The 25,413-nt window shown below is 32.6% G+C and overlaps 1 protein-coding gene across 4 annotated transcripts; it reads left to right on the top strand.

Annotated features, from left to right (window-relative positions):
* The first annotated feature begins 1,792 nt into the window (after positions 1–1,792).
* LOC125075868 (mucin-5AC-like) lies at positions 1,793–24,525 on the top strand. 4 transcript variants are annotated; one of them, XM_047687689.1, is made up of 11 exons: positions 1,793–1,839; positions 2,083–2,191; positions 16,571–17,527; positions 17,776–17,952; positions 18,353–19,020; positions 19,551–19,651; positions 21,247–21,350; positions 21,679–21,834; positions 21,973–22,144; positions 23,595–23,750; positions 23,989–24,525. In XM_047687689.1, exons 2-11 carry the CDS (start codon positions 2,172–2,174, stop codon positions 24,202–24,204), a joined length of 2,727 nt encoding a protein of 908 aa, XP_047543645.1. In that variant the 5' UTR covers positions 1,793–1,839; positions 2,083–2,171; the 3' UTR covers positions 24,205–24,525. The 4 variants fall into 4 exon arrangements, with proteins under 4 accessions (XP_047543645.1, XP_047543642.1, XP_047543646.1 ...); XM_047687686.1 differs by having other exon boundaries at positions 21,244–21,350; XM_047687687.1 differs by having other exon boundaries at positions 1,826–1,940; positions 21,244–21,350.
* The last annotated feature ends 888 nt before the right edge of the window (positions 24,526–25,413 follow it).

The following is a 25,413-nucleotide window of genomic DNA, read 5'->3' as shown; positions in this document are numbered from 1 at the left end:
ATATAATAATTAATACATAATAATTCAATTTAAAACTAATTTACATAAATACTATTAATATTTTTGGGGACTATTACCTAAAAAATAATAATTTGATTACACATGTGAGATGTGACCTTTAGACTTCGATTAGATCTCACATGAATGTTTTGTTTGGCGAGTTCTTACAATATTTACTTCTCTGCGTGTCTGCTTTGCGTCAGGCGTTGATGTCTTTCGTATAGACGTATTGCTCAAACTTCTAACTGACTACTGACATTATATTAAGAATAATTGTTTCAGCATATTTTTAAAAATGCCTCAAGTAATTAATAAAAAACAACGTAATGATTAATGATTCCTTATTTAAAATTGCTAGAACATTTATTTATTCTTAAATATATTTTTGATAATTTTCTAAAAATGTCAAATGATGATGTGATTACGTATTGCATTCTGTTACCAGTAGTAATTTAATTTAGTAAGAAATAGTTAGTGGAATTGATTTACATGACCTATAATATGATCTGAGTTTGCGGGTCAAAGCCTGGCGCAAGTGGCGCACTGGGCCACGGGCATTGCCTGCGGATGTATTGTGTTCTCTAATGTCATATAATATGGCGATATCATAACATTTCGTTATGAATATATTTATATAGTTTACTTTCATTTTTTTTTAATTATAGGTTTTTTATGGGGCCTTTATAGGCAGCCTATATGTCGGCCATCATTACACGCTAAATTAAATAAGAATGGTTCAAAATTTAATACTGAATCAGTTTGAGAGAATTATTAACAAATTCATAAATTTTTAATTGCTGAAATACTCAAAGGTTTACTAAGAATAGAATTAAAAACAGCAATATTTAAAAAAAAATTGTATAAATGTTTCCTCAAAGCACTTTCATTAAATGGGGAATATGCGTTATATTTCGATACGATTAATTAATTAGAGAATTTCAATATCGATTTTCTATTATAGCTATAGCATCTTATAATATTTTTAATTCACTCTTTTTTTTTCTTGACGCAAGGTTGTCTAGGCCCATTTTTGATTTATTTATATCTAGGTGTTGATTTCAGCGAGTCCATTACCGTCGAATAATTTTGGATATGTATTAGGCGTTTTAAAAGTGAAGTATAAGGATGATATGTTAAGGTTTGAAAAAAAATAGTTTAACGAATTAAGGACGCAATCGTTGTTTTACAACTTCTAAATATTTTGTCAACAAATGCTGTTTAACAAACTTTTATTTGGTTCCACGTGAATAATGATTGAGTACTTAACCACTTTATAGAGCTAAATAATGGAAACTCTTGGAATGCCCTCAAATCGATGACTTGTAGCTTGGGCTTAGAGATCCGTAAAACAACTTAAGTAAATTAAATTATGTATAAGTCTTAACTTAACTTAACTATACTTAACATAATAAATTTGAATACATATTATGTCAAATATAATAAGTAGGAAACACAATATTTCTTATTTACTTAATCGTTTTAACATACAATAATCGGAATATTAAAAAAAGGCTGAAATATGTTACTTAACATCCGAATTTGTTATTGTATAATTTTATGTGGTTAGCACACCCATATGGGTGTGCTAACCACATAAAATTATACAAAAATTAAATTATATATATATAATATAATTAAAGCTAACATAAAGACGTGGTGTAGGGTTATTTGGTGGTGACAGGGTGGTTGGTATGGTGGTGAGTTGAATTGGTGATAGGGGGCAGCAGGCGCAGTGGATGTGGGCGCGCGGCTATAAGTAAGAGCCGCGCACGCGGCGACGAGGTTAGTCGCCGTTCGGCAGCGCGTCGCCATCGGTGTTACGCCCCAGTCTAATCCCCGGTGCGTCCCTTCTCCCTCCGAACTCAGTCGTCCCCTCACGCACTCGCCTTTCTCACACGACCGGCGATCCTCGCTTGCACAACCTAGTTCAAAACCGAAAGGTCGCCGCTATTGGCATTTAAACGCTCTCTGACATTAATGTTGCATTTAAATGTGCGATTCAGCTTCCTCATTGAGCTTCACTGTCGCAACTGTGTGTCGTTTGGGAAAGGCGCGTGTGCTGACGTGAGGTTTCTGTTGCAGCCAGCAGCCCGAGTGAGCCGGGCCGTGCGCTTCGCACAAGTTTTTCGCACGCAACTCGCGCTCGCAGCTCTAAGCAGCTGATCCTCGTCATGGACTCCAGGATAGTGCTGTGAGTAGATTAATTTAATTGATAATTTCAATTGTTTAAACGTGTTCGTCATTTTTTTTAATTATATCAATAAATGGTTGTTATGTGACTATTTCGTAATAGTTATTTTTGCATCATAACTTTCTAACGGATTTTAATTATGTTAAAAATAGCGTATCAAAACCCGTCTGCGCACATTGTCACTTTCATCGAATGTTTGCATAGGTGAAGCGCGCGACCACCGGGTAGAGCTTTACGTAACTTAGCGCTATTCGTCGGGGTGTGAGGCATCTCGTATCGCCGATATGGCGAAAATAATATGATCTGATTTCTTGTGTGGAAATCAGGTGTTGGTTGCTTAACGCCAAGTAACTGACATCACGAATGAGGGCGCGTGTTTCTCAATGAAGGCTGCGAAATATTGCTTTTAAAATATGCACGACTAAGCGCGCACAATGTCTCCTTAGCGAGCGCCCAGGTGCGCTTTCCATATTTTCATACTCATACTCTCCAACAACCAAAGAGCACGCTGTTTTATTATTAAATATAATAATTTTGCGGTCACCGCAAATTTGCGGCACCATTGTAGGAGCTTTCCTTCGCGGGAAACTTCCTCGGCCGCAACGTTCATTACGAACCTTTTCTAAGGTAGCTGTCGACCTAAAGTACTTTCAATATATATAAAATAATGTCTATTCAAGGTTGTAAATGTTCAATACAATCAGCGCTATATTTCTAATGATAAAATAAGAATGTATGTTTCAACGCGCATGCAATTATCAATCGTTTGTTTGAGTTGGAATGTGGTGAACGGCGGTAGGTTCATCCGTCATCCGTGTTTGACATTGTTGAGCATATTACTTAATATTTCTATAATTGTGACACAATAACCTTCGTAATTTACTTAAAGAGCTAATTAGTATGTATTGACACGTTTAGTAAGAAGATAAAATATAATTAATGATGCAATACTCATAAAACAACGTAGATTTTATTATTTACCATGTATTTAGCAACAGTCACCCAACCAAGTCACTAACGTCATACATGATGAATACCAAGAAATATTAAGAATTATTAACTTACTTAATAATTTATTTTATTAATGACGTTCTTCTGTTAATAAATAAAGTAAAATTATACCATTATAACAAACTATTTATAATAAAACTAAAAATCCTTTCATGTTAACATTCGAGATAACATAACTGATTTTCACATATTATGATATCGACTATATGTTAACCATTCATAAGTTCGGTCTAGCGCTTTCCGGTTAAATTCCCGCTACAATCATTAGTATTCATCAAGTTGATTTCAGTTCCGGTGTGGATGTTGTCGGTTAAAAGCTTTACTATATAAATAATTGCTTCTAAATATTAATACAAATATACCTACAGTATTGAACCTCGTACAAATCTTAATAAACTGATAGTGTAAAACATAAGTAAAAGGTATTTTGAATTGTCAATATTAAAATGAATATTATATTACTTGGCCTTGTATTTAAAACCAATCCCTTCGTATTTTTCGTTACATAAATACCCATGAACTGCCTATTTATTGTGTAGAATGGCAAAAATACAACAAAATATGAATTAGATAGCTGCAGAGCAAAATAAAACAATCATTTCGCGATAATTTCCATAGAACGGACATAACAGTCAATTCACACTTACGGACACATGTCGTCATTTCTTCGTGTTCATTGTTTCACTTTCGCTGTTAAAACGAAACTTAGTTTACCATTTTGTCATCGCCTATGCGTGATTCGGTCCCTCTCTTTTTGAATACAAATCAGTATATATTGGAATTTCTCTGCGATACAGATTCGGGCGTACGTAACACTAAGAAGTAAAAAGAAAGTTGTAATAGATATTTATATCACGTTTACGATCGAAGTAAGCGGAGACAACGTCACTTATAAACGAAAAACTAGTAAAATACATAATACAGCAATAGATACACTAAAATCAATATGTTTATATTTTTATAGTTAGCTAAATAGTTATATTATACCTGTCTTTCAGAAATTCGGATATCTATAATGATGAATGATATGAAATTATAATATATTATAGATATGTCATATTAGAACAAAATAAACATATTCATTATATCATAATATTATACTTAGTAAATGAAAACAGCACCTAGGTTATTACTTATTTAATTATATTTATGTGCATAAAGTGTGTTAGACAATTATTTAATCATGCTCAACTACTAATACGTTTTTTTTTCTCTATACATATATAGTAATACGTGTTTCTAACGGTCTATAATAATTTTATATAAAGAAACTTGAAAAGCGATATAATAGTGATCATCAGTCCATTTGCTCACGGATATCCTACAGTCACACAAGTTTCCCCGGATCACACCGGTGTCGCAAGTTTCAGACGTTTTACGCGTAAGAGTCGCGCTCGGACCGGTCTCATCCGCTCTCGCAGCATCGCATCTCGTCTTCATCTGACCTTCACTTTCGCTTTTAACACGTATTTGCACGACCGCGCGTGAAAAACTTACCATCTTCGTATTATTATTGTTTCTATTTATAATACATAGGTCTCAAACTCTACAATTTTATTGTTTCGTGTTTAAGACACATCAACGAGTTTAATATTGACCAATTTTATAATTTGTTGCACTTGCTTATCTTTGTTGAACTTCGCTTGTCAAAGCGATGTCACTCGATCTATAAGATTTCCTAGGTAATTATTGTAAATGTTTAAATAGTTTGTTGTATGTGTTGTATCGTATAAATTAAATTACAAGCTAATAGTTGCGAAAGTGCAATTAGTTGTGTGATCCCAGCCAAACATGTCGCATCTGCGAGCGCCGCCACCAGCGCGCCCGCAGATGCTACACGCCACAGCCTTCCAGCCCACAAGCGCTTTCGCTTCTCGCATAGTTAGCTATAAACGTGAAGTCATCGCATACCATTGATCTCTCATAATTCTGTGACTAATTTTGCCTTGCGTAACTATTTATTTACTAAACTAGACAATGTTTTGTTGCACTCGTTAATTTTTCATAAAAAATATTAATGATAGAAAATGAAGTATATACAACCAAACTAGTTAGTATGTCTTTATTTGCCGAGCCAAGTGATTTAGTTTGAATGTAAGTTTAAATACAATACGGGCGTAATTGAATTCGGTAATGATTTGGAGTGCGGGCGAGTTTGATTCTTTGCACTTTCTACATCTAGTGGAGCGATATGTCAAGGGCAACTGGTGGCGGCGACAACGTGGCAGGTCACGACCCATCGACACCCGCTAATCCGTCCATGCTTACGCAACTACCAAACTTGTTGTTGACTCCACTACAGCTTGATTATTATGACCTATTCAACGATCCGCCACGACTAGCATCATCGAACCTGTTTTAAAACTATAATGGTCTGCTGGCTCCCAAGTAATATTTTCGCAACTCACTAGTTTCAGCGCGGTCAAGCTCGTAGCGATAAATTACTGCAGGATTTTCTTTTTAAATAAACCTTATCGGTTGGAGTTTTTTCATTATTTTATGGATCTCAGAAGGCATGACCTAGCATTCTCGGTCGCGCCTTCAACACTCTATTTATAAATATCTCCAAGGAAACGTATTCATTTCCTACTTCAATTTAAAAGTAAAGTCAGTGTATTCTAGTGATATATTATTAAACAACATTTATTTGTAAATAAATTTAAAAATAAAGTTAATTAGACTATTCGTATTTCATGTGTGATATTCTTTTTTTTTAATACTTATTATTTCAATATATGTTTATAAAGCGACGTTGAGCTATATATATATACATCTTAAAAAAAGGAAAAATGCCAATATGGTGTCTATCTGAATACATAGCCAATTATTGTATTTTCATTTTAAATTAAAATGAATCTTACAAATAGAACTATCGATGATCCGTATCATTTTTCTTCAGAGCAGTTATGCACGGCTCCGCGTTCGTTGAAGTCTTTCTTTAAAATATCTAAATGTTAAAAACAAATAATGTAAAACGTTTCATAACTGACAGTTTATATAATGTGATTAATTGTGAAAGCATCGCTATAGCAATAGAGGATATAACTATTAATATCTTGTCATGCACGTGTCGCCGACAGTAGGCAATTTATATATCAACTTTGCGATAAACTGGAAACTACTTAATAATATTCAACCTGAATGACCTTCCGCAAGCTTAGAATACCTACTAAGTTCTTTATTTGGCAAATTCCTGAGGTCGTTTGATATTTCATTAAATTACAAATTAAGCCGTTGGAGTTGTTTTGATTGATTTAAATACGGTCAAAGCGTAAATTTGGACTTGTTTATTTTGATGAATATTCAGTAACTACTTTAAAGTTCCAACTAGGATAGTCTATTTAGTTTTGTTTTAGAGTTTGTTATATCGACTCGACATCAGTCATTACGTAAATCTTCACTATTGTATTAAAATATTTCGTCACACCCACATCACACGGTGAGAGCAGACGGAGATGCCTCATAATAAAACTGACATTGGATAAACTATTGCATCAGCGACAATAAGCAGGTCCGGGTTCATTCCCGGGCCGGCAGCGACTGAGAACGCATCGCAATATGTATCTTAATGTTTTGTGTTCATCACTTTCGGCATCAACAAGTTTCACTTTCGAGCCGATGACCTTTAGAGGAATTTATTGTGAGATAACAGATGAATAAAACATAATGTTATTTGTTTCACTATAAGAATTCGAATTCTCTTCTTCAGTATTTAATTAATAATAAACAAACTGCTGCTTCTAATTCATTTTTGCAATAACTCGTATCCGTTTCGTTACATTGTATCAGCCTATTCGATAAACTCTCTGAAACTGAAAGTCTTCGCATGATTGGTACCGTTTTTCGACCTTGGCTCGGTATAGGCCCATGGTCTGCAACTAATGTTATGCAATTCGTTTGCAAACAAAGATTTCGATCAAAAGTTGCTTGCTAATACTTAACGCTAACGTATTAAGCGGCAGCTTACCGGTTTACTCAGTGAAATATTGTTCGCGTTCCTGTATACTTTATATTTTAAAAACTTAATCTATGTTAAGATTATTTATTAAATAATTGAAGAATTAATTAATTAATTATGTAATTTAAATTCGTAATCATTCAAATCAAATTTCCATTATGTGTGATAAGTTAAAAAATATATTTATTTTTATATGACGTGTCATATTTCTAGCTGAATTCGATGAAGTTTTACAAGGGTGCGGCATATTGTCGCAGTTCTTACGCATGAGCAGTTCCTGTTTACGAAACATGTTTTATGTCGGCATTGTGGTAAAAGTTGAATTTCTGCTCGGGGAAGCATTTAGCAAAAAAACAACCTTGAGCTTACTTTTTAGCGGCTCTTCTAGGGTCCAGGGAACACTTTGAGAGAAAATTACAATAAACATTAATATTTTCACAATTATATTAAACTAAATAACTTATTAACAATCATACTGAGTAACAAGATACATACTCTTCTATAATAAAGTACGTTCTTTATTTCAAAATGTTTCATATAACTATTTCGTTTACGTATTCCAACGAAGTCCGCCTGCAATATTTTCATGTCAGGCGTAGACGCTATGTGCGTGCCGTGGATATTCACTGAGCTTTGAGATTCGACGCATGCGCACAACTCGACGACGATTTGCGTTAACTTACCAACCGTTATATACGCCGCGTTTCCATGCTACGGCTTCTACATTATCAAACAGATTGTTATTATTATATGCTATTTATTTATTCAATTTATTTTACAAAACATCATTAATAGTAGATAATAATTACAACTCGAAAAATACATTATACAAGTCTTTTAACATTTTGTGTGAATTTATTCAATAGAGACGTTTAAAAGACCACTATGTAAATGATATCGGTACAAGGTTGCCTACTCCACGCTACATTCTTCGTTAGGCTCACAGTAATGCCAGAGACGTTTAAAGTACTTGCAGTACTTACAAATGAAACATTATATATTATTCTCTATTTAAAAGATACGATCAAGTGCTTACTACGATATAACGACATCACATTTATTATATACAAATTATGATATTATCCCTAAACTAAAGCCTTATGGATTTATTTGGATTGAACTTACATATAATTCTTATTAAAGCTACATTAACTTAGTAAACTACCCTCGAAGCAAAGCCAGTTATTTCCAGGTGGACGAAACTGTAGAAAAACAGCTAATATTTATTTTTATTTACACTTTGCTGCGCACGCGAATGGAGCTCGATTTTTGGAAAGCAGTAAATAAGCAGTCCATATGTAGTGCTTTATAAGTGAGCTTAAGTTCCATAACTGCTGAAGTTAAAACAATCTCGTCTCTTGATCATGATACTTAGTTTTCATTGTTCAAACAAGTGCTCATTGTTTGCTGTCTTACATTTATTTCATCGTCACGCTTGTTGAATAATAGGCTGTAACTACAATTATTATTTAATAAACAATCATAATTTTTCTTTAGCTTGCATTAATATGTATTATATAAAAATAATTCATATTTAATAATATGATATTAAGAAATTTTACGAAATATGCCTTAGTGTCATAATATTACATTTATTTACAATTGTTTTTAGTCTATAGCATGAGTTTGTTAGAGTTCTGATCACGCGCAACGTTTTAATTGCAACGTGACTACAATTTAGTTGAGCCCAGGGTTGATGAACCGTAACACCGTAATGCGTAACGAATAAAACTTACTGAATTATTGTCCCTCTACAACTTTTATTGATGAGCAATAATATATGGCAAACAATATTGATCATATGTTAACTAAAATCAGTTTTTATTTTTTTTTGTCGGTACCAGATAATAATCAACAATCGATCGCGAAACCATCAACAAAAAATTAAAACAGACGTTTGATAGAGAGATATTTTTTTTTACACGGTGAAAATTATGATAGAAATTCTTGTATCAGATACGGAATATCGGAAGTTTATTCAATTTTCAATCGCAAAATAATATTGGATCCATAAATTTACTTATACTTGAAGGTCGCTTAATAAGATATTTAATTCATAAGGAAATTATAATATCATTTGTTGTACCACTTTTAATTGTATTTTGTCATAATTTTTATGTGCAAAGACCATTGGCACTTACTATTTTATTAATTTATAATAGCTGAATTATTGCACGCGAAATTTTATTATAATTTTAATAAATATTTCTTTTGCGCAACACTTAAGTTGCAATTAAAGTCGAAATGTAAAAATCAAATGCCATTTCTTAAGAAACTACTATCTCCATTCATCTATCTGTTTCACACGCATGCATGACTGAGAGAGACAAAAACAATCGGGCAATTGGCTACGCTTACATATTTGCCCCCGTACGTTCACCGGCGACCTCGGAGCTCGAGGTATGACAGACCAGACCTTGTCTCACGATACAGATTTACAATATCTACATTTACTGTCGCCTGCATCACTGCACTCCACGTTCAAATCACGTGAATAGATGATGCAGGAAGTTATAGTCAGTAGTCGATGTTGTGGTCGTGGAATTGTAACCTACTCATATTACGTACCGGCGCTGGGAAAGCAAAGAAAGACGTTCCTGAGATGTTATCTACCGAACACGAACGGAATAAGCATTCGCTTGTCTGACCAATTCTTGTACTTTATTCTTATATTATAATAAATGTATTTAAGATTGTGTATTGATTTATTATAATAATAATAATAATAATAAATATTGGACAACATCACATACATTACTCTGATCCCAATGTAAGTAGCTAAAGCACTTGTGTTATGGAAATCAGAAGTAACGACGGTACCACAAACACCCAGACCCAAGACAACGTAGAAAACTAATGAACTTTTTCTACATCGACTCGGCCGGGAATCGAACCCAGGACCTCGGAGTGGCGTACCCATGAAAACCGGTGTACACACTACTCGACTATGGAGGTCGTCGTTTATTTATTTTATCGGGGTTGCAAATTAAAGGGTAAGTGAGCCCCTGTTATTACGAGCACAAGTAACAACACATCTAATAGCGCATTGGCGTAAGGATGCTTAATATTTCTTACAATTCCAATGTATATGAGTAGCGGTGATCTTCAGATGACACAATGCCTGTTGACCTTCACGTTTTTAAATTAAATTACAATTCTATATTATTGTATATATAATATTAGGATTTCACAAAATTGACTGATTGCTTTATACCTTAGTTTCCAACATGTATAAAATCAACGAGTTTTATAGGGATTGCGACAACTGACCATTGAGTAAGAACAACTCAATAATATTTAAGTTTCTTGATATGACTTACACTTTGCCACATGCTAAGAGTTGATCCGAGCAGTCGCTTAATATTATTTTACAATATAACTTTCTAGTATCAAGTCGTAAGACATGGTAGTCGTAATTATGTACGATCACTTTTATACCAAGTTCAGCGCATTGAAAGCGGATGTTTTCTAATTAATAATTAACGCTGCGTGTTATTTAATCACACACAAGAATTAAGAAACGGCATATAAAATACATTTGAATTATTACTTTACTAGTGTGTTTGTGCACGATTGAATGAACACAAAATGGGTTCAACGTAACGGTTACAGTAATTACAGTCTTCCACGACAAGTATAAAAAGATTACTCTATTGTTAAAACTTAGATTGACTGATTACATATTTTAAGTAAACAGTTTAGCATAAGATTCATTTTTAAAATTAAACATTTTCTCTAATAGCTTTATCTAAATACACACAGCAGATATGCAAGATTGTGTCATATTTAATTAGTAGAGTTTGAGATACGAAAAATTATAGCAATTATCATTTCAAAAAATGATAACTTTATGATTGGAAGATTTTATTAAGGAAAATGAAGTAGTAAACAGGATGAAGAATGTGTTCGTGATGTTTAAAGATGCTAACCAGTATTCAGCACAGAGGCTTATGTAAGATCGACATCCGGATAGATTAAATAAACTCGTGTCCGGGTTTCTCTGAGTTACATTTTTTCTGTTTTTGGCGCCGTGATAATATTTTTAAAGCAATATCATGCACTTGTAAGGAACTCGTTTAAGCCAGTGACATGTCTTTATTACCCGAAAGGTGACTGTGCAAATGTTAAAATTAGGAAATACTGCGACAACGTTTTCTCAATTTGTCCAAGATTATGATTATCTATAGTATATTGTAAAGCTGAAGAATTTGTTTTTTGTTTATTTAATCGCGCGTATCTCAGTATCAGTATCTGTCAATCCGATTTTAAAAAACTTAATTGTCCTTTTTATCGAAAATGTTTATAAACCAAATTATGTTCCGACCGACGCTAACGGAGAAGTTACGTTTAACGTGAAACCGTGCGGAACACCTAGTAGATTAATAAAAAGATTTTCATGCAGGATGTATTAATTTTGTGAAGTTCATGTTTGTAATTTTATTTGTGAATCAGAGTAATTAACCGTATTTAGCGTTTCTTATCAGTAATATTTACGTTCCGAACTAACAACCAACAATTCAAAACTTCTTTTAAAAGATCTCTGAATAAAACTCATGTGAATTGTTTTTTTTATTTAATATTCAAAGACTTCAAAAACAGATTTATTTCTTGCGTAACATTTTTATAAGTACAGGTTATGATAGTTTCTGAATATTCTGATTTTATTTAAGTCGAGTTCTGTCAAGAACAAAATCGAATACAAGGACAAAATCACGACAGATAAATTAAATTTGGTATTGGTCTTGTATTAGGTAATATTTGAAAACGATTACGACTGTTGTTAAGTTAATTTCATAAATAACCTTGCCTGAAGTCCGGGTTATAGTTTATTTTGGAAAAGATAATGTTGAGTTCTTAAAAATATATTTAAAATATTATTACAGAATAGTTTTATTTTAAAAACGCTTTTATGATGTAACACGTCGGGTACAATATTATCGTAAACAATCTGAATCCGTCTCAGGCTAAATCACTGATATGGTATGTCGTTGTTGAGTCAGAGGGGACGTCGACCGCTGAATATAAGACTACGAGCACCACCAAACATAATGTCAATTGAATTACGCACTGCTTAAAATTTTTAAAATAAGAACATCTTCATAGATTTTATAAGTATTTGTTTTGGCAATTATGAATTTATCTTTTTGCTAATCACTTTAGATAGATGTTATAGTTGCTGATGGATTTTGTTTAAGTTTTAGAAAAGGGATCGTATGTATATTTTAATTCAAGTTAGTTCGCTTCGACCTTATTTAGTTTTAGCTTTGAAAAACGTTCTATAAGAATATAGTGCAATATGAAATTATGTTTTAGTAAACGTACGTACAGCCCAAATTGAACATAGTTTATTTCAGGAATGCTTTGTATTCAGTCGCTTCCTGGGTTTCCTTATATAGTATCTTTATTTAAACGTTTTTACGTGTGTTAAATTTTTTGTAGTCCTTATGATGATCAGTTTATATTCCGAATAAGTAGCTTGTTTTCCAACTTTAAAACTATCAATAGTAAAAAATATTTCACCTTATCGGTACTCATTAGCCGGTTATTTATCATTCAGGTATAAAAACATAATGTGCCGTGTGGGAAATGAATGAAGTCCTTGACCGACTTCCCGACTGGACTCCCACGAAGTACAATTGCTGTTTTTCACAAAACACATCACCAACTTTTGATAGTCGCCTAACCTGTTCTTATATTTTGTCACAAAATTAAATGTCAACTTTGCATACGATTTCAATGTGTTGGTATTCGGTTAAAGGTTATTCTATTGATTTCATAATTCGTCGTAACATCTTTAGTTTTGGCATACATTGCGAGCGAATACTTGTGAAACGTGTTTTGAGAATAGAATTGACTTATACCATACTCCGTTACTAAATAATTCATATATAATTCCTATGATGTAATTTTTAAAGTAATATAATTTGTTCTGATTCTATAATGAATATAACTTCTATAATTTCAAAGGTCATTTCGCATATTACTATTTATTTTATTAATAGCTGCTCATGTTATAATAAAATGCGATATTAAATTCGTTATTCAGTCAGCTATTGTCTCTCGTTCAATGCTAGTATTTGTTTAAAATTTTCGTATCTAAAATCGGCCGTTTCATGGTCGACGGCGCTTGTAACAATGACATAACTTGCAACGCTCAGTGTTGTCGTATTGTTGTAACCACTCTTAAACTCTGAATAAAGTAATAGCCAACTGAGTAACTAATTAAATTAACGTTCAAGACAATGTTAAAAATTCATAGTCAGTTTACAAAATTGTTGCAAACCAAGTAAACAGTTTAGAAATTAGACCGTGGGATGAAACGCAGTTGCAAGGTCTAATTTTGGTTGAAAATAGTAAAATATTACAAACAACTATTCGCAATGAGTAGATAAATAATAATAATTTCTTTGTAAAAAGGAGGATAGTAAAATAAAAAGCAAAAACATTAAGAGTATGAGGTATATTTTGATGAGTTTATCGTTTTAGTAAATAAGCACATGATTAGTGCATAAAAATAATATTTATACAATTCTTCAAACTAAGTCAAATATGACATGGCTTTAATTTTCAAGTGGTAGACCATCTTACTCTTTATCAGAAAAATAAATATCTCCAATAGCGTCGCTAGCTATGTGTACTAACAGAAATGTACAACGTCGGTTCATATCACAAGGCATTCCATTCCAAAAGGTCCCATCTGAACAGAATTGGAAAAGGGTAAACCCAGAATTTTTTAAATTGTTCAATAACTTTACATTTAATTTCATACCTTCAATAAAATTTAGAAATCTTTTCCTTCTCCTTAAATTATATCGCTAATTGAATTGTTCCGTGCTGATAGCGATATTATCTTTAAACTTGTACCTTCATTACAATTCTTTTTAAATATATTGATAATATCAATGATCATTACACAAAAAGTCCGATAATCAGTTTCCCATACAACACATATGATAACTTTTTGTTTACTGACATGTCATTTTTTATTTAAATTGATGGCCATTAGACATTGCTGTCTTCTACTGTCAAGCTTCAAATGTCAAAAATGGCTTCATGGAGCATTTTGAGGCTTATTAACAATAGAGAAATATTAAATAGCTTTAAAACAAAAATACTAAATGTACCGAACGTAAGATTATCATGTGATGAAAGTCAAAAGTATCGACACAAAACGATGGCTCTGCAACCTTCGAGGTGGCAATGGCATAAATGTAAAGATATGTTTCATTATTACTTAATGTTGGGATTGATTCCAGTTGGTGCGATCATTTTCTATGCAAATGTTTTTATTGGACCCGCCCAATTGACGCCGATTCCAAAAGATTGTAATCCAGCGCACTGGGAATACTACAGACATCCAATAACCAGATTTATTGCTCGTTATATACATAATAATCCTCAACAGGACTATGAAAAGTTTATGCATTACATAGACGAGGAACAACAAAAATTGAAACTACGCGCTTTAGAAGTAGCTGTCCTAAAAAAAATGAACGAAAGACAAGATTACAAAGCTTATTTTTATAGGCCTGTTTATAATAAATATCTCAGAATTAATAAGAAAGCTGGTGAAAAGATGTACAATAGAATCGGTGATGATTACGAAGAATGATATTCAATTAAATTATTGTAGAGATGTATTTTATTATTTTGTGTTCTTAATTATTTTAAATAAATCATTAATAACACTTTCAAAAATAACAATGTCTTTATATACCAAGATTTATTTATTGATCTAATTTCTATTTGATTTCTTGAAGGAGAATATTTTAGAATGTCAAGGATTATTAATAATTCATATAATTATTGTTTTAAAGTTCTATCCTGGTATTATTTATACCAGTTTTATAATATATTGTTTTAATTATAAATATTTTTTATTTAGGCATAATTAGTTCTAATAGACCTATTTTATCTACGCTTCAATATGTTTTATAATTTCTCATGATCATTTTATTATACTTAATATAAACTTACGTTTATATTTGAATTTATAACAAAAACATGCAAAACTAAAACAGGTTAGATTGTACGGTAAGAAATATTATTGCTCGATTTTATTTTTAAATTCAATTCTCGTAATATTTAAGCAAAGTATGTAATGCGGAAAATAATCATTTTAAGCAGAACACTTTCGTCATCGACCGAGAATTTGAGATAAAACTTGATCAGTAATAAATAAAACATGAAAGTCAATAACTATATAATTACTTAGAAACATTTAAACAAGAGCCAAATTACATTACAACTAAGTGACCTCCTGTTGCATTTATGGTTATTAGAAGTTAGCATTTATAAATATTTCATTGATAGGTCACATTGGAAGTTGCGACAAAAATAATTTGAACGCTCGTTGCTTCTTTAAGGACATTTGTTGTCTCAATATGAAAAGACCAATCAATATATCTTTATAGGTCTTCTTAAGGTGGTCTAGTGGGTACTTTAATTGGATACGCTCACCTAGCCTTGCGCTCGGTTCGACCTTACATCTAGTGAAATTGAACCGGTACTTATTGTATACCGGTCTCATAAGACTTGTGTACGGAATTATTGAAGTTTAGTTATTCATTATAATAAAAAAACTCTACCGTCTATACAATTGAAAGTGCCAAAAATATAATATCAACATACTAAAATAGATATAAAAGCGTTTAATTTTGAAGGATTTCGCTTAATGTAGTTAATAAGAAGTTGAATTACGGAAACGATCGCCTTCCGACTACAGTAATTTGCAGGCGACGCGATATGAATCATTACCCTTATTTAATTATACGTTACCGGGAGTGAACGTTCTTTATTCAACGGATAGTTCCTTTTTTATTTTCAAATGATAATCATATTCTTCTATATTAAAATCTTTATATTATATCTTTATATTATTTAGATACAATTTTAAGTCGTACAAGTAAATTAATAATAGTTAAATCTTTCACGAACGCAACTTATAAAATGCGTGAGAGTGTATTTGCGGCGAAAGTGATTATAATGCTGTTACTCCATCGATTTGCGTTGTATTAGAATGCGCAATGCTTACACCCACGGTCTGATTTGATAAAATTCTCACAGCTATACTCATTTGCTCTTGATGTAATGACTACAATGTTTTGTCGTCTTCCACCATATATTCACATTATTTCTTAGTGACACGTTATTGAGTTCTATTATTATTACATCTTACCTTACGTATGATAAACTTTAAGTTCACACAAAATAGGAATGACGAAATATTTAAATGAATCATAGTTCCTTGAGTCGGTTAGCATGCATACACTGGTTTCGTAGACGCAATAGCCAGATGTCGTCTTACTGAGTCACGTTTAACAAAGCACCAAGCTTTGCATGCAACAATAAAAACCTTGAATCAACGGCGGCCTTTAAATTATTAATAAATGTATTTTCCATTGTTACAGATTTTTTCTAATTTCGGTCTTCTGTTTGGCTTTTGGTGAAGTTGATATTATAACCGAACCACGGCCTGGTGAAGAATATGTTCTAGTAAGTTCTGGGCAGCAAACTCCCTTAAGGAATTTTGAAACATCGCATAAGATTCCTGAAAAACATCCCAACCATAGACTAACGAAACCAGATGAAGGCGAAAAAATATTTAAAAAGTTACATAGTGGAAAAACCAAATATCCGTCTGAGGGTATTATATCAATTGAAGAAGATAAAAAAGCTTCCTTAAAAAAGAGCCAAAAAATTAAAGCTACAGAATCGATAGAAGTCGATATACCATTTTCAAAGTTAGAAGATATTAAAATAAAGGAAAATATCAAAGAACGCGATATAAACCCTAAAATGGCAGTCGCTTTAGAGGCTATGTCAGAATCAGGAAAGTTGAGCAACAATGATGGTACAACTACTCAGAAACCAGTATTGACAACTTCAGCGCCGTCTCCCGCTAAAGCATATGACTATATTCCTATTAATTTTGATACAATTGACGACATTAACAGCGGTTTACTTTCCTCTAATGTTAAGTTGGAAACAGCTGGTTCTGAACAAAAACAACATTCACGGATTCAAGTGAAAAAGGGCCCAAATGGCCAAGATTATGAATATGAATATATTTATTACTATTATGACGAGGATGAAGACAGTAAAAAGGAGAATAAGGACAAAGCCCCATCTGCAACTGAAGCAGCTGTCTCAAACTCTCACGATGGTCCGCAAAAGGTTGAAACTGAAAATCAGATAGCAAAGGAAAACAAACCAAAGAGCAAGTATAGTACTATTGATAGATCAAGTGCAACGACAACCACAACGCCTGAAGTCCACAATGAAGTTAATCCGACACCAGCCAGAACTCGCTCTCGCGGTCGTAATATTACACCCGCCCCAGTTGAAGATGAATCACGAGAAGAAAGGTTAGTTCAATTATTCATTCTAAATTAGTAATAGTATAATTACAGCTTAATGGTGCAGTAGTAGCAGTAGTTTTTAGTAGTAGCAGCACAAAAGTAATAGAGGTTATAGTAGCAGAAATGTACGTAATAGTCATTTAACATCACATGCTTCTTGGCGCACGAGTCCATATGGAAACACTGCACTATGAAGAAAGCACTCGGATAAGAAAAAAAAAGTGTACGTACAATACAATAATTTTTCTTATCAGGCTACCGTCGAGTACACGATTTCCTCCTCGTGGTCGCAACTTCGCGACTGCGAGCTCTACAACATACGTTCCTGAGGTATCCTCCGAAACAATAAGGCATCGTGGTCGCTCACAGGTTGACAATGTTGCCGATGAGTCAATTGGTCAAACTAGAAGTAGAACTCGAGCTCATATCAGGTATTGTCTAGTGTTACTAGAATTTTTATTGATCTTCAATATCTGTACTCTCTACTGCTACTTTTATTATTGGCTGCATGGTCTAATTATATTTAAAAAAGGTATTTAAGCTTGGATCGAGAATTACTCATAATGGTGTTTGGGATGTTGATTATGTAAATAAAACATTTCTTTTTATATTTCATATTGGATAAAAAAGCGTTAAAGTAAAATAGTAAATAGTTGTTAATATTCTTGTTTTTAATTTTCTTCATTTCTTATTTCTTTCTAATTTTATTTTAATCTATCTTGATGTCTGTGGTTTACTTTCTTACGTAATATTTGCATCAAAAATAAAGAAAACACCAAATCGTATAAAGTGTATTTGAAATTAATAAAATAAATGTATTTATTTTTTCAGGCGGCCCAGTTCTGAACTAGTAGACCTTGACAGTTTTAAAACTCATTCAGGTGATATTCCTGCGCCTCATAAAGAACAACCCACAAGATATTCATCAGAAAGTAAAACTACGACTGAAACATCAGAGGATGTCTCTGATTCGAACGAACCCTCGCACACTAAAGAATCACAAAGAGAAGGTCACAGTCTTTTAAGCGGAATTAGATTCCAAGAAATACTAGACGATTCTAAACTACCGCCAGATTATAAACAAACAACAACATACGAACAGGAAACCACTGAATACACTACCATGACTGCCATGGAAAAGGTCGCATTAGACTTGTACGCATATTTGGCCGGCGAGAATTTAAACAACGAAATAAGCCCAGCTGGTGATTTAATGAACTTTGATGCGTCAACTACTATCGATGAAGACGCTTGGACAACGGAAATTGTCAGTACAACAGAAGAAGAGACCACGCCTGCAGCTACAACAACAACAACAACCACGACCACTACGACGACAACGACCACTACACCAGCTCCCACAACAACGACTACCACAGCTGCACCCACGCGTCCTTCAAGATTTAAAGGTCGTCCGGGAGCTAGATCACGTGCTCCAAGCAGTGTATCAACAAGTGCAGCGACAGAAGGGCCACAGGAAACATCTACAAGAGCACGAGGTAAACAAATAGCTGTTGTTTTTAGCCGTCTCATCTGAACGATTGGAATGTTTCAGAATACATGTATTCTTTTCATAATTTTATTTTTTCACCACATGTTGTTAATGTTTGTGCATATATTGTATCCTATTTTTTTCTATATAATGTTTTACTTAAGATATGCAAAAGCGATTTTTTTTTTACTATTATTTATTATTATAAACATTTTTCTACTGCGCTTGCTATGCGATATTTGCGAAATTTGTATTATATGTAAGTACTTAAAACAGTTGCAAAAGTATTAAGGAATGTCATTCCACTACTCTATAGCCAGTTAATATTTTATGCAGGCAATAGCAACGGTGCCTACACATTGAGGTGATCGGCCGTATCGAAAGATAAATGTGTTCTAAAGTTGTTGCTATTTAAAATATAAGCCGAACAAAATGTAATTAAAGAATGCCCAAAAATTGTCACTTCAATGTGTTGATACCATAAAAATATTATTTAGCGTATTACAACACATACAGTAAGTGAGCGTTTGTTGACAGGTCGGTTCGGTAAACCCAACGGAATCCGGAAAACAACAGCTGCCGCCGTTGTTGAAACTTCCACTTCTGCAGCACCAGTTGAAAAACCAGCACAACCAAAGGTTTGCATCTATTTGCTTTTTACATTTTTTGATTGAGCAATTAGTTATAATTATGTAAAGCGACACGCTTAAGCGATTGCCCGCAATGCGAATATGTTTACTTTTAATAATCTTCCTTTTTTAATACTTATTTGATACCTCAAAGATACTATCATGTGCTTAATAATCGTTCAACTAACATGTTCATACATAATTAACATACATATCATAACCGTATTGTATTGTATCGTTTCTTTCATCTCTTTTTATATGTACGTGTGTAGAAAATAACACACTTACCTATATATATGTTAGTCTATTTATTATGAACTCCTTTTTTTTAACGAAGCATCTAATCGGCCAAATATAGAACAAATAAAATAGATTAAATTAAATTGAAAATAGTTACGATAGAATATTTTTTAGTTTACAATAAATTATTATTTTAGCTTGGGTTTTATTATTTAGGTAAGGTTATGTTCTAATTATTTTTTATTATTGCAATCTGACGTATCATATATTTTTATTGATCCGATTAGCGGACAACTAGCGTCTCCTATGACGTAACATAAAAGGCTCTTTATTTAAAGTCGAATCGTGTTTTAAAATATTTATTATTTTTATTATCTTAAATCTTAATCTTAAGAATTTGACGATATCACTTACAATCAAATCTTACTACAAGTTTATAATTTTATTGTTAAATTGCTCACTGTTAATTCAAAAAAAATCTCTGATATATTAGTAGACGTATATTCCTTTTGTCGTCAAAAGCATTATTTTACATTCAAATAATAATTGATTAATAAATAATCGATCACTGATTTCATTATTAACAACAAAGTTATATAGATTCACTTAACATATATATTTAAACGCTGTTGTATCATTTAAATTTGTATTACAAAGGTAATAATAATAAAGTAACTTTTTATTGCAAATCCCTGGCATACCTTATACGGATAATCACTCGCTCCATCTTTAAATCATATTACATACTCGTATAAGTATTACGATTTGCAGATACGCTTTAATGTGTTGTCGATATGATAGTTGATATAGAATTGACTGTGTATTAACTCACATTCAAAATTCATAGCGATTTAGCGTGCTAAGTACCCTTTCACTCACGTCACATTACGGGTAAACTATTGTAGATTGATCAGATAAAAACATTTAATTTTGGATTGAGATTTTAACGCTTGGTAACACTGAAAATAGTAGCAGTTTCATACATTTAAAATAATTTTTCGTACCTTACAGAAGACTGATATGTCTATAAAAGTTTTGGTACACATGCTGCAGACCGTGAATTGTTTCTTCAACAATTTAGATACACGAACTGATCATAAAACTACATATAAACCTGCATATCATAGTCTATTTATGTTCGCTTATGTTTCATAACTATTAAGTTATGGAACATAAGCGTTCATATAGATGAATTAGATAAGTAGTTTTGCGTGAATGCGGAAAAAAACGAAGAACATAAACCTTTCGTCATCATCAAATTCTAATATTAATGTTTTAAATAAATTACATAACTGCAAATGGTAGGCGAATAAGTAAGGGGTAATATGAACGAATGATGCTATGTTTTCTTGTTTTGTTAGCAGGCGTTCGGGCGCCGCGGTCTATTTGCAGGCCGCACTCGACCGAGCACAACTCCTCCTCCAGTGCAAGACGCCGCCAGTGTTGCCAGTGAGTCGTCGGCACCAAGGTTCGTATATCGCATAAATAAATGTATTTAGTACAAGGTTTACATGTGTATTTTACTACTGACTCGATACTTCAAAACTATAATGTCAATATAGTATTGTAGTAACATTTACTCTCAATACAAGCTACCAATAAATTATACCCTGTAGAACAGTAGAACAAGATTGTTAATATTACACCACGATACGATTTATCTTCTTAAATAGCCTACAAGGATTGTTTTATTCACTTGTCTGCTAAATGAAAAATTAATTAAAAAAATATAAAATCTTGGAAATCACTTTAAATTCTGTCATGTAAAATTATATTTTTTTTAATATAATATAAAGAGCGCGTCTTCGCCCTGGTCTGAGGCGAGTTGCTTCATCGACTACCGCATCAGCTTCGTCTGCTGAAGTAACAGAAACCACAGCTCCCGCTTCAAGCCAAAGCACGGCTTCTGGTGAAGTTGTGGAGACAACTCCAACTCCTTCTAGAACTATTGGGTGAGTCAACGCCTTAAGGTTTACGCTAATTAGCTTAAAAGTAATCAGTTTTGTATTTTTACTTTCAAATAATAAAGAAGTTTTTAAACAATTAAATTTCCTTATATAGAAAATAAAATTAATATTTTCATATTATAGCCGTAAACCTGGTGTAAGGCCAGTTTCACTCCGACCTGGGCCTAGGCTTAACATAAGACCTAATCCCCGTTTGAGGCCTGGTTTAACAAGCGCAGCACCAACAGAGGCCGCATCTGAAGCTCCTGCTGAGACTTCCGCACCAGAAGCTCCGGTTACTGAAGCTGAAAATGAGGCAAGACCATAAAAATATTTTCGTACAAACTATTTGTATATTCAAAGTTTTAGTAATTTCAAATTCAACAGAACACATTTTTATTCGTAAACAAATAATTTTATAATTTAATAAAGATTTAAAATTTTTAAAAGAAAAAACAATCGTATATTAATCAAGATAGTTTAGTTTTAATTTTATTAAGATAGTCATATAAAGAAGTGATATAGTCAAAATTATTTCGCATAATATAGTATTTCGTAATACTATTGTCTGATGTAATATTTTATAAATTAGAGCTTGGTTTGTCGAGCATCACACTGGTTATACAATCTCGTAACTACATCACTTAAGTGTTTAGTAACGTCATCGTGTAGTGAAAGATCGGTCAAATCAATTTTTGATAACACGTACTATTTAAAGCAGTCTATAAGCAAATAATTGAAAGTAAATCAAGGTTATTTGAGTAATAAGTTCAATTGAGGAATGTTAAAATAATAAATCGAATATTTAGACAAGTCATTTTATTGTAAAAATAAGAAATTGTTATTTTGAAGTGATATAACGTGGACGACTTTCCTGATACAAGAATATTATTACGTACCGTCTTAATAATAATTTACGTAATTAATTCATTTTTATTCAATTTTATTGTTGTTTTATTAAAATTGAATGAAATCTTCGTTCTAATCAGTATGAGTAGTATTCTATTTAAATTTGATATATGTATATAGACCAGACAACGAATAACAGTTGTTATTTACTAAAATTACATTAAAAAAAAAACTATTTTTATCAAGATGAACTTACAATTCAAGTGTTGGATGTTAAAAAATAAATATACGCATAATACTTATAATTAATGAATGTTACAATTAGGTAAATTTTGTTTGTGCACAATTTACGCATCAACTATGTTTCTGTTGATATGGAACTTTCTAATTATGATATATTGTAAGTTGTAGGACTTACATTGGATATGTGGTATCCGTATGTGTTTTTATTTTTTTGGGATATTGCTTATTATGCGAAAGCAGTATGTGAGATAATTGAAGCCTGTAGGTCCGCGTGCTTACCTTACGAACACTGCAAAAACACACAAGACACAAGTAAAATCTATTACGTAATTTTATGTAGATTTCTAATCTACTAACTCACTGTAAATATCTACAGAAAAATCATTTGCAGTATGACAGCATTTTTAATAAATAAGTTAAAATATCTATAAAAAATTATGATCTTAAAATTGTTTAACTTTTCATAGATATTATAGAATATTGAAATAATACGATGTAATGACGGAAATATACCTGTTTATTTAGGCTAGAAATAAATTATTTTATCAAAATTTGATCGATAAATGCTGTTTCTTTAATGAATTGCAACATTCGTTTGAGTCATTTGTCTCATTTGCCCGAGTGTACAACTTTATTTATTTATAATACATTATTGATGTGTTGAATGGCTATAGAGTGCCTCGCCCTCGCCGGCTCCCGAGCAACCTCGTGGCGTGTTAAAACTGCGCAACCGCTTACAAGTGTCACCATCGCCAAAGCCCCGCGTTGCAGTTACCCCGCCGCCTCGTCGTCCTAACCCACTTTTAAAGAAGAGATTACCTTCCACCGAGGTAATGTTTCGTGAAGTAACATATAAATATCCTATCATACCAATGAAAGTGATAGTTGATTTCGATGTTACTTTTGTATCTATCATAAGTGCCAAATATAATCTTATTGATATCACTACGCCCCATTCTGATAGTATTAATATATCTTATCTCTATTACACAAATTATCGACAATACATACTACACAATACTTACAAAATAATCATCTGCAAACCGACCATTCTATTATTACCAACAGGCTACTACGGAGGCGCCAAAGAAGTCAACAGAGACTACAGAGGAATCCACTAGTGCAGAAAAGAGCGAGGCCGAGGCGGAAACAGAAGCACAGCCAACGGAGAGCACGCCAGCGCCACAACTGCGTGGACTCGACGCACTAATCGCCAGGAGGCGTGCAGCTGGTATCGGCACTCGGCCAGTCCGCCCAGTACGAGGCGCTAGGTTCCACAACTAAGTTCTCGTCCAAAATAACCAGCTATTCTATGACGGCGCTCACCGAGGAACTCATGTGTAAAATCTCAATTGTCGTTTATTCCGTTTAACGCCACCGATAGTTACTTTTCCTTTGAAAACCTGAAAACAAATTTCATCTAACGTAACTTGTTACTTTCCTTGATTGGTCGTAAATTTGTATATTTAAACGTTTCACACATTTTGCGGCTGGTAAAGCAAGTAACAATAAAAAACTGACTAGATTAGGTCTTTATGTATCACTTTTGATAGTATGGTGTATATTTATATTGTAATAAATAAATAATCAGCAGATTTCTTATACCAAGAAAGATAATGTAAACGACGAAATCGTTTCTGGTTTGATTCCTCGGTGACACATTTAGAGCCTGTCGTTTAGTCAAATTACTCCCCTAACTGCCTAGAGATTACTCTTACTTCTTTTTTTTCAGTAATAGTTGTATAATTACGTATAATTAGATGTATAGTTTATGATGTTTAAATTGTTTTATAGTGTTTTCGACACCTTAACGTTTGATTAAGAACTTTCTTTCGGTATCCTAAAATATTTGCATTATGTACATATTAGAAGTAAATTTTATTATGAGTAGGTTTATGTCCAGGGTTTGATTTTCAAAGCAAGCCGCATTTTGTCGTCTCATAAACCAAATTACTAACCATCGAAATCCATTTCACGTGGACATATCCTAATCGCCAAAGTAGGTATCCATATAAGACTAGGGATACAGTTTTCTTTAAGAATGCCCTTCTTTTTAATCCATTTTAAAAATGACATTCTATTTAACTTCTGCTAGTATATTTAAATAGGTAAATTTTTAAAGAATTCAACATACAACAACGAGCAGCGGTGCTACTTAATTTGACCAGGTATCTCGTAAATGACTTAACTAAGAAATAAAATAAATTAAATTGTATTGGAAATATTTATCACTAATAATAATCTTCATACTAAATATTTTTTACCTTTGTAGGAAATATTATTTCTTTATTTAGCTAACTCTGTTAAAAATGTTTGGTCTTGTTTAATTTTCGAGCTTAGTTTAAATATCAATGAATAAAATACCACATACGTTATACTACCATAAAAGCATACTTTCGATACATATGTATACATTGATTTTAAGTATTGTAGATATGTAAAATCATTATGTACGAAATTTTATCACATAATGAATTAAATATCTCAGTGTGG

This window comes from Vanessa atalanta, chromosome Z, assembly GCF_905147765.1.
Source record: "Vanessa atalanta chromosome Z, ilVanAtal1.2, whole genome shotgun sequence".
NCBI lineage: Eukaryota > Metazoa > Arthropoda > Insecta > Lepidoptera > Nymphalidae > Vanessa > Vanessa atalanta.
Note: the sequence above shows the minus strand (reverse complement) of the source record. Positions and strands in the feature narration are given on the sequence as shown.

Excerpts from the sequence above, each read along its gene's own strand:
- LOC125075868 (XM_047687686.1), top strand. The coding sequence starts at position 2,172 with ATGGACTCCAGGATAGTGCT. Across the intron at positions 2,192-16,570 it reads ATGGACTCCAGGATAGTGCT|ATTTTTTCTAATTTCGGTCT; the intron begins GTGAGTAGATTA and ends CCATTGTTACAG. Across the intron at positions 21,351-21,678 it reads AGTGAGTCGTCGGCACCAAG|AGCGCGTCTTCGCCCTGGTC; the intron begins GTTCGTATATCG and ends TATAATATAAAG.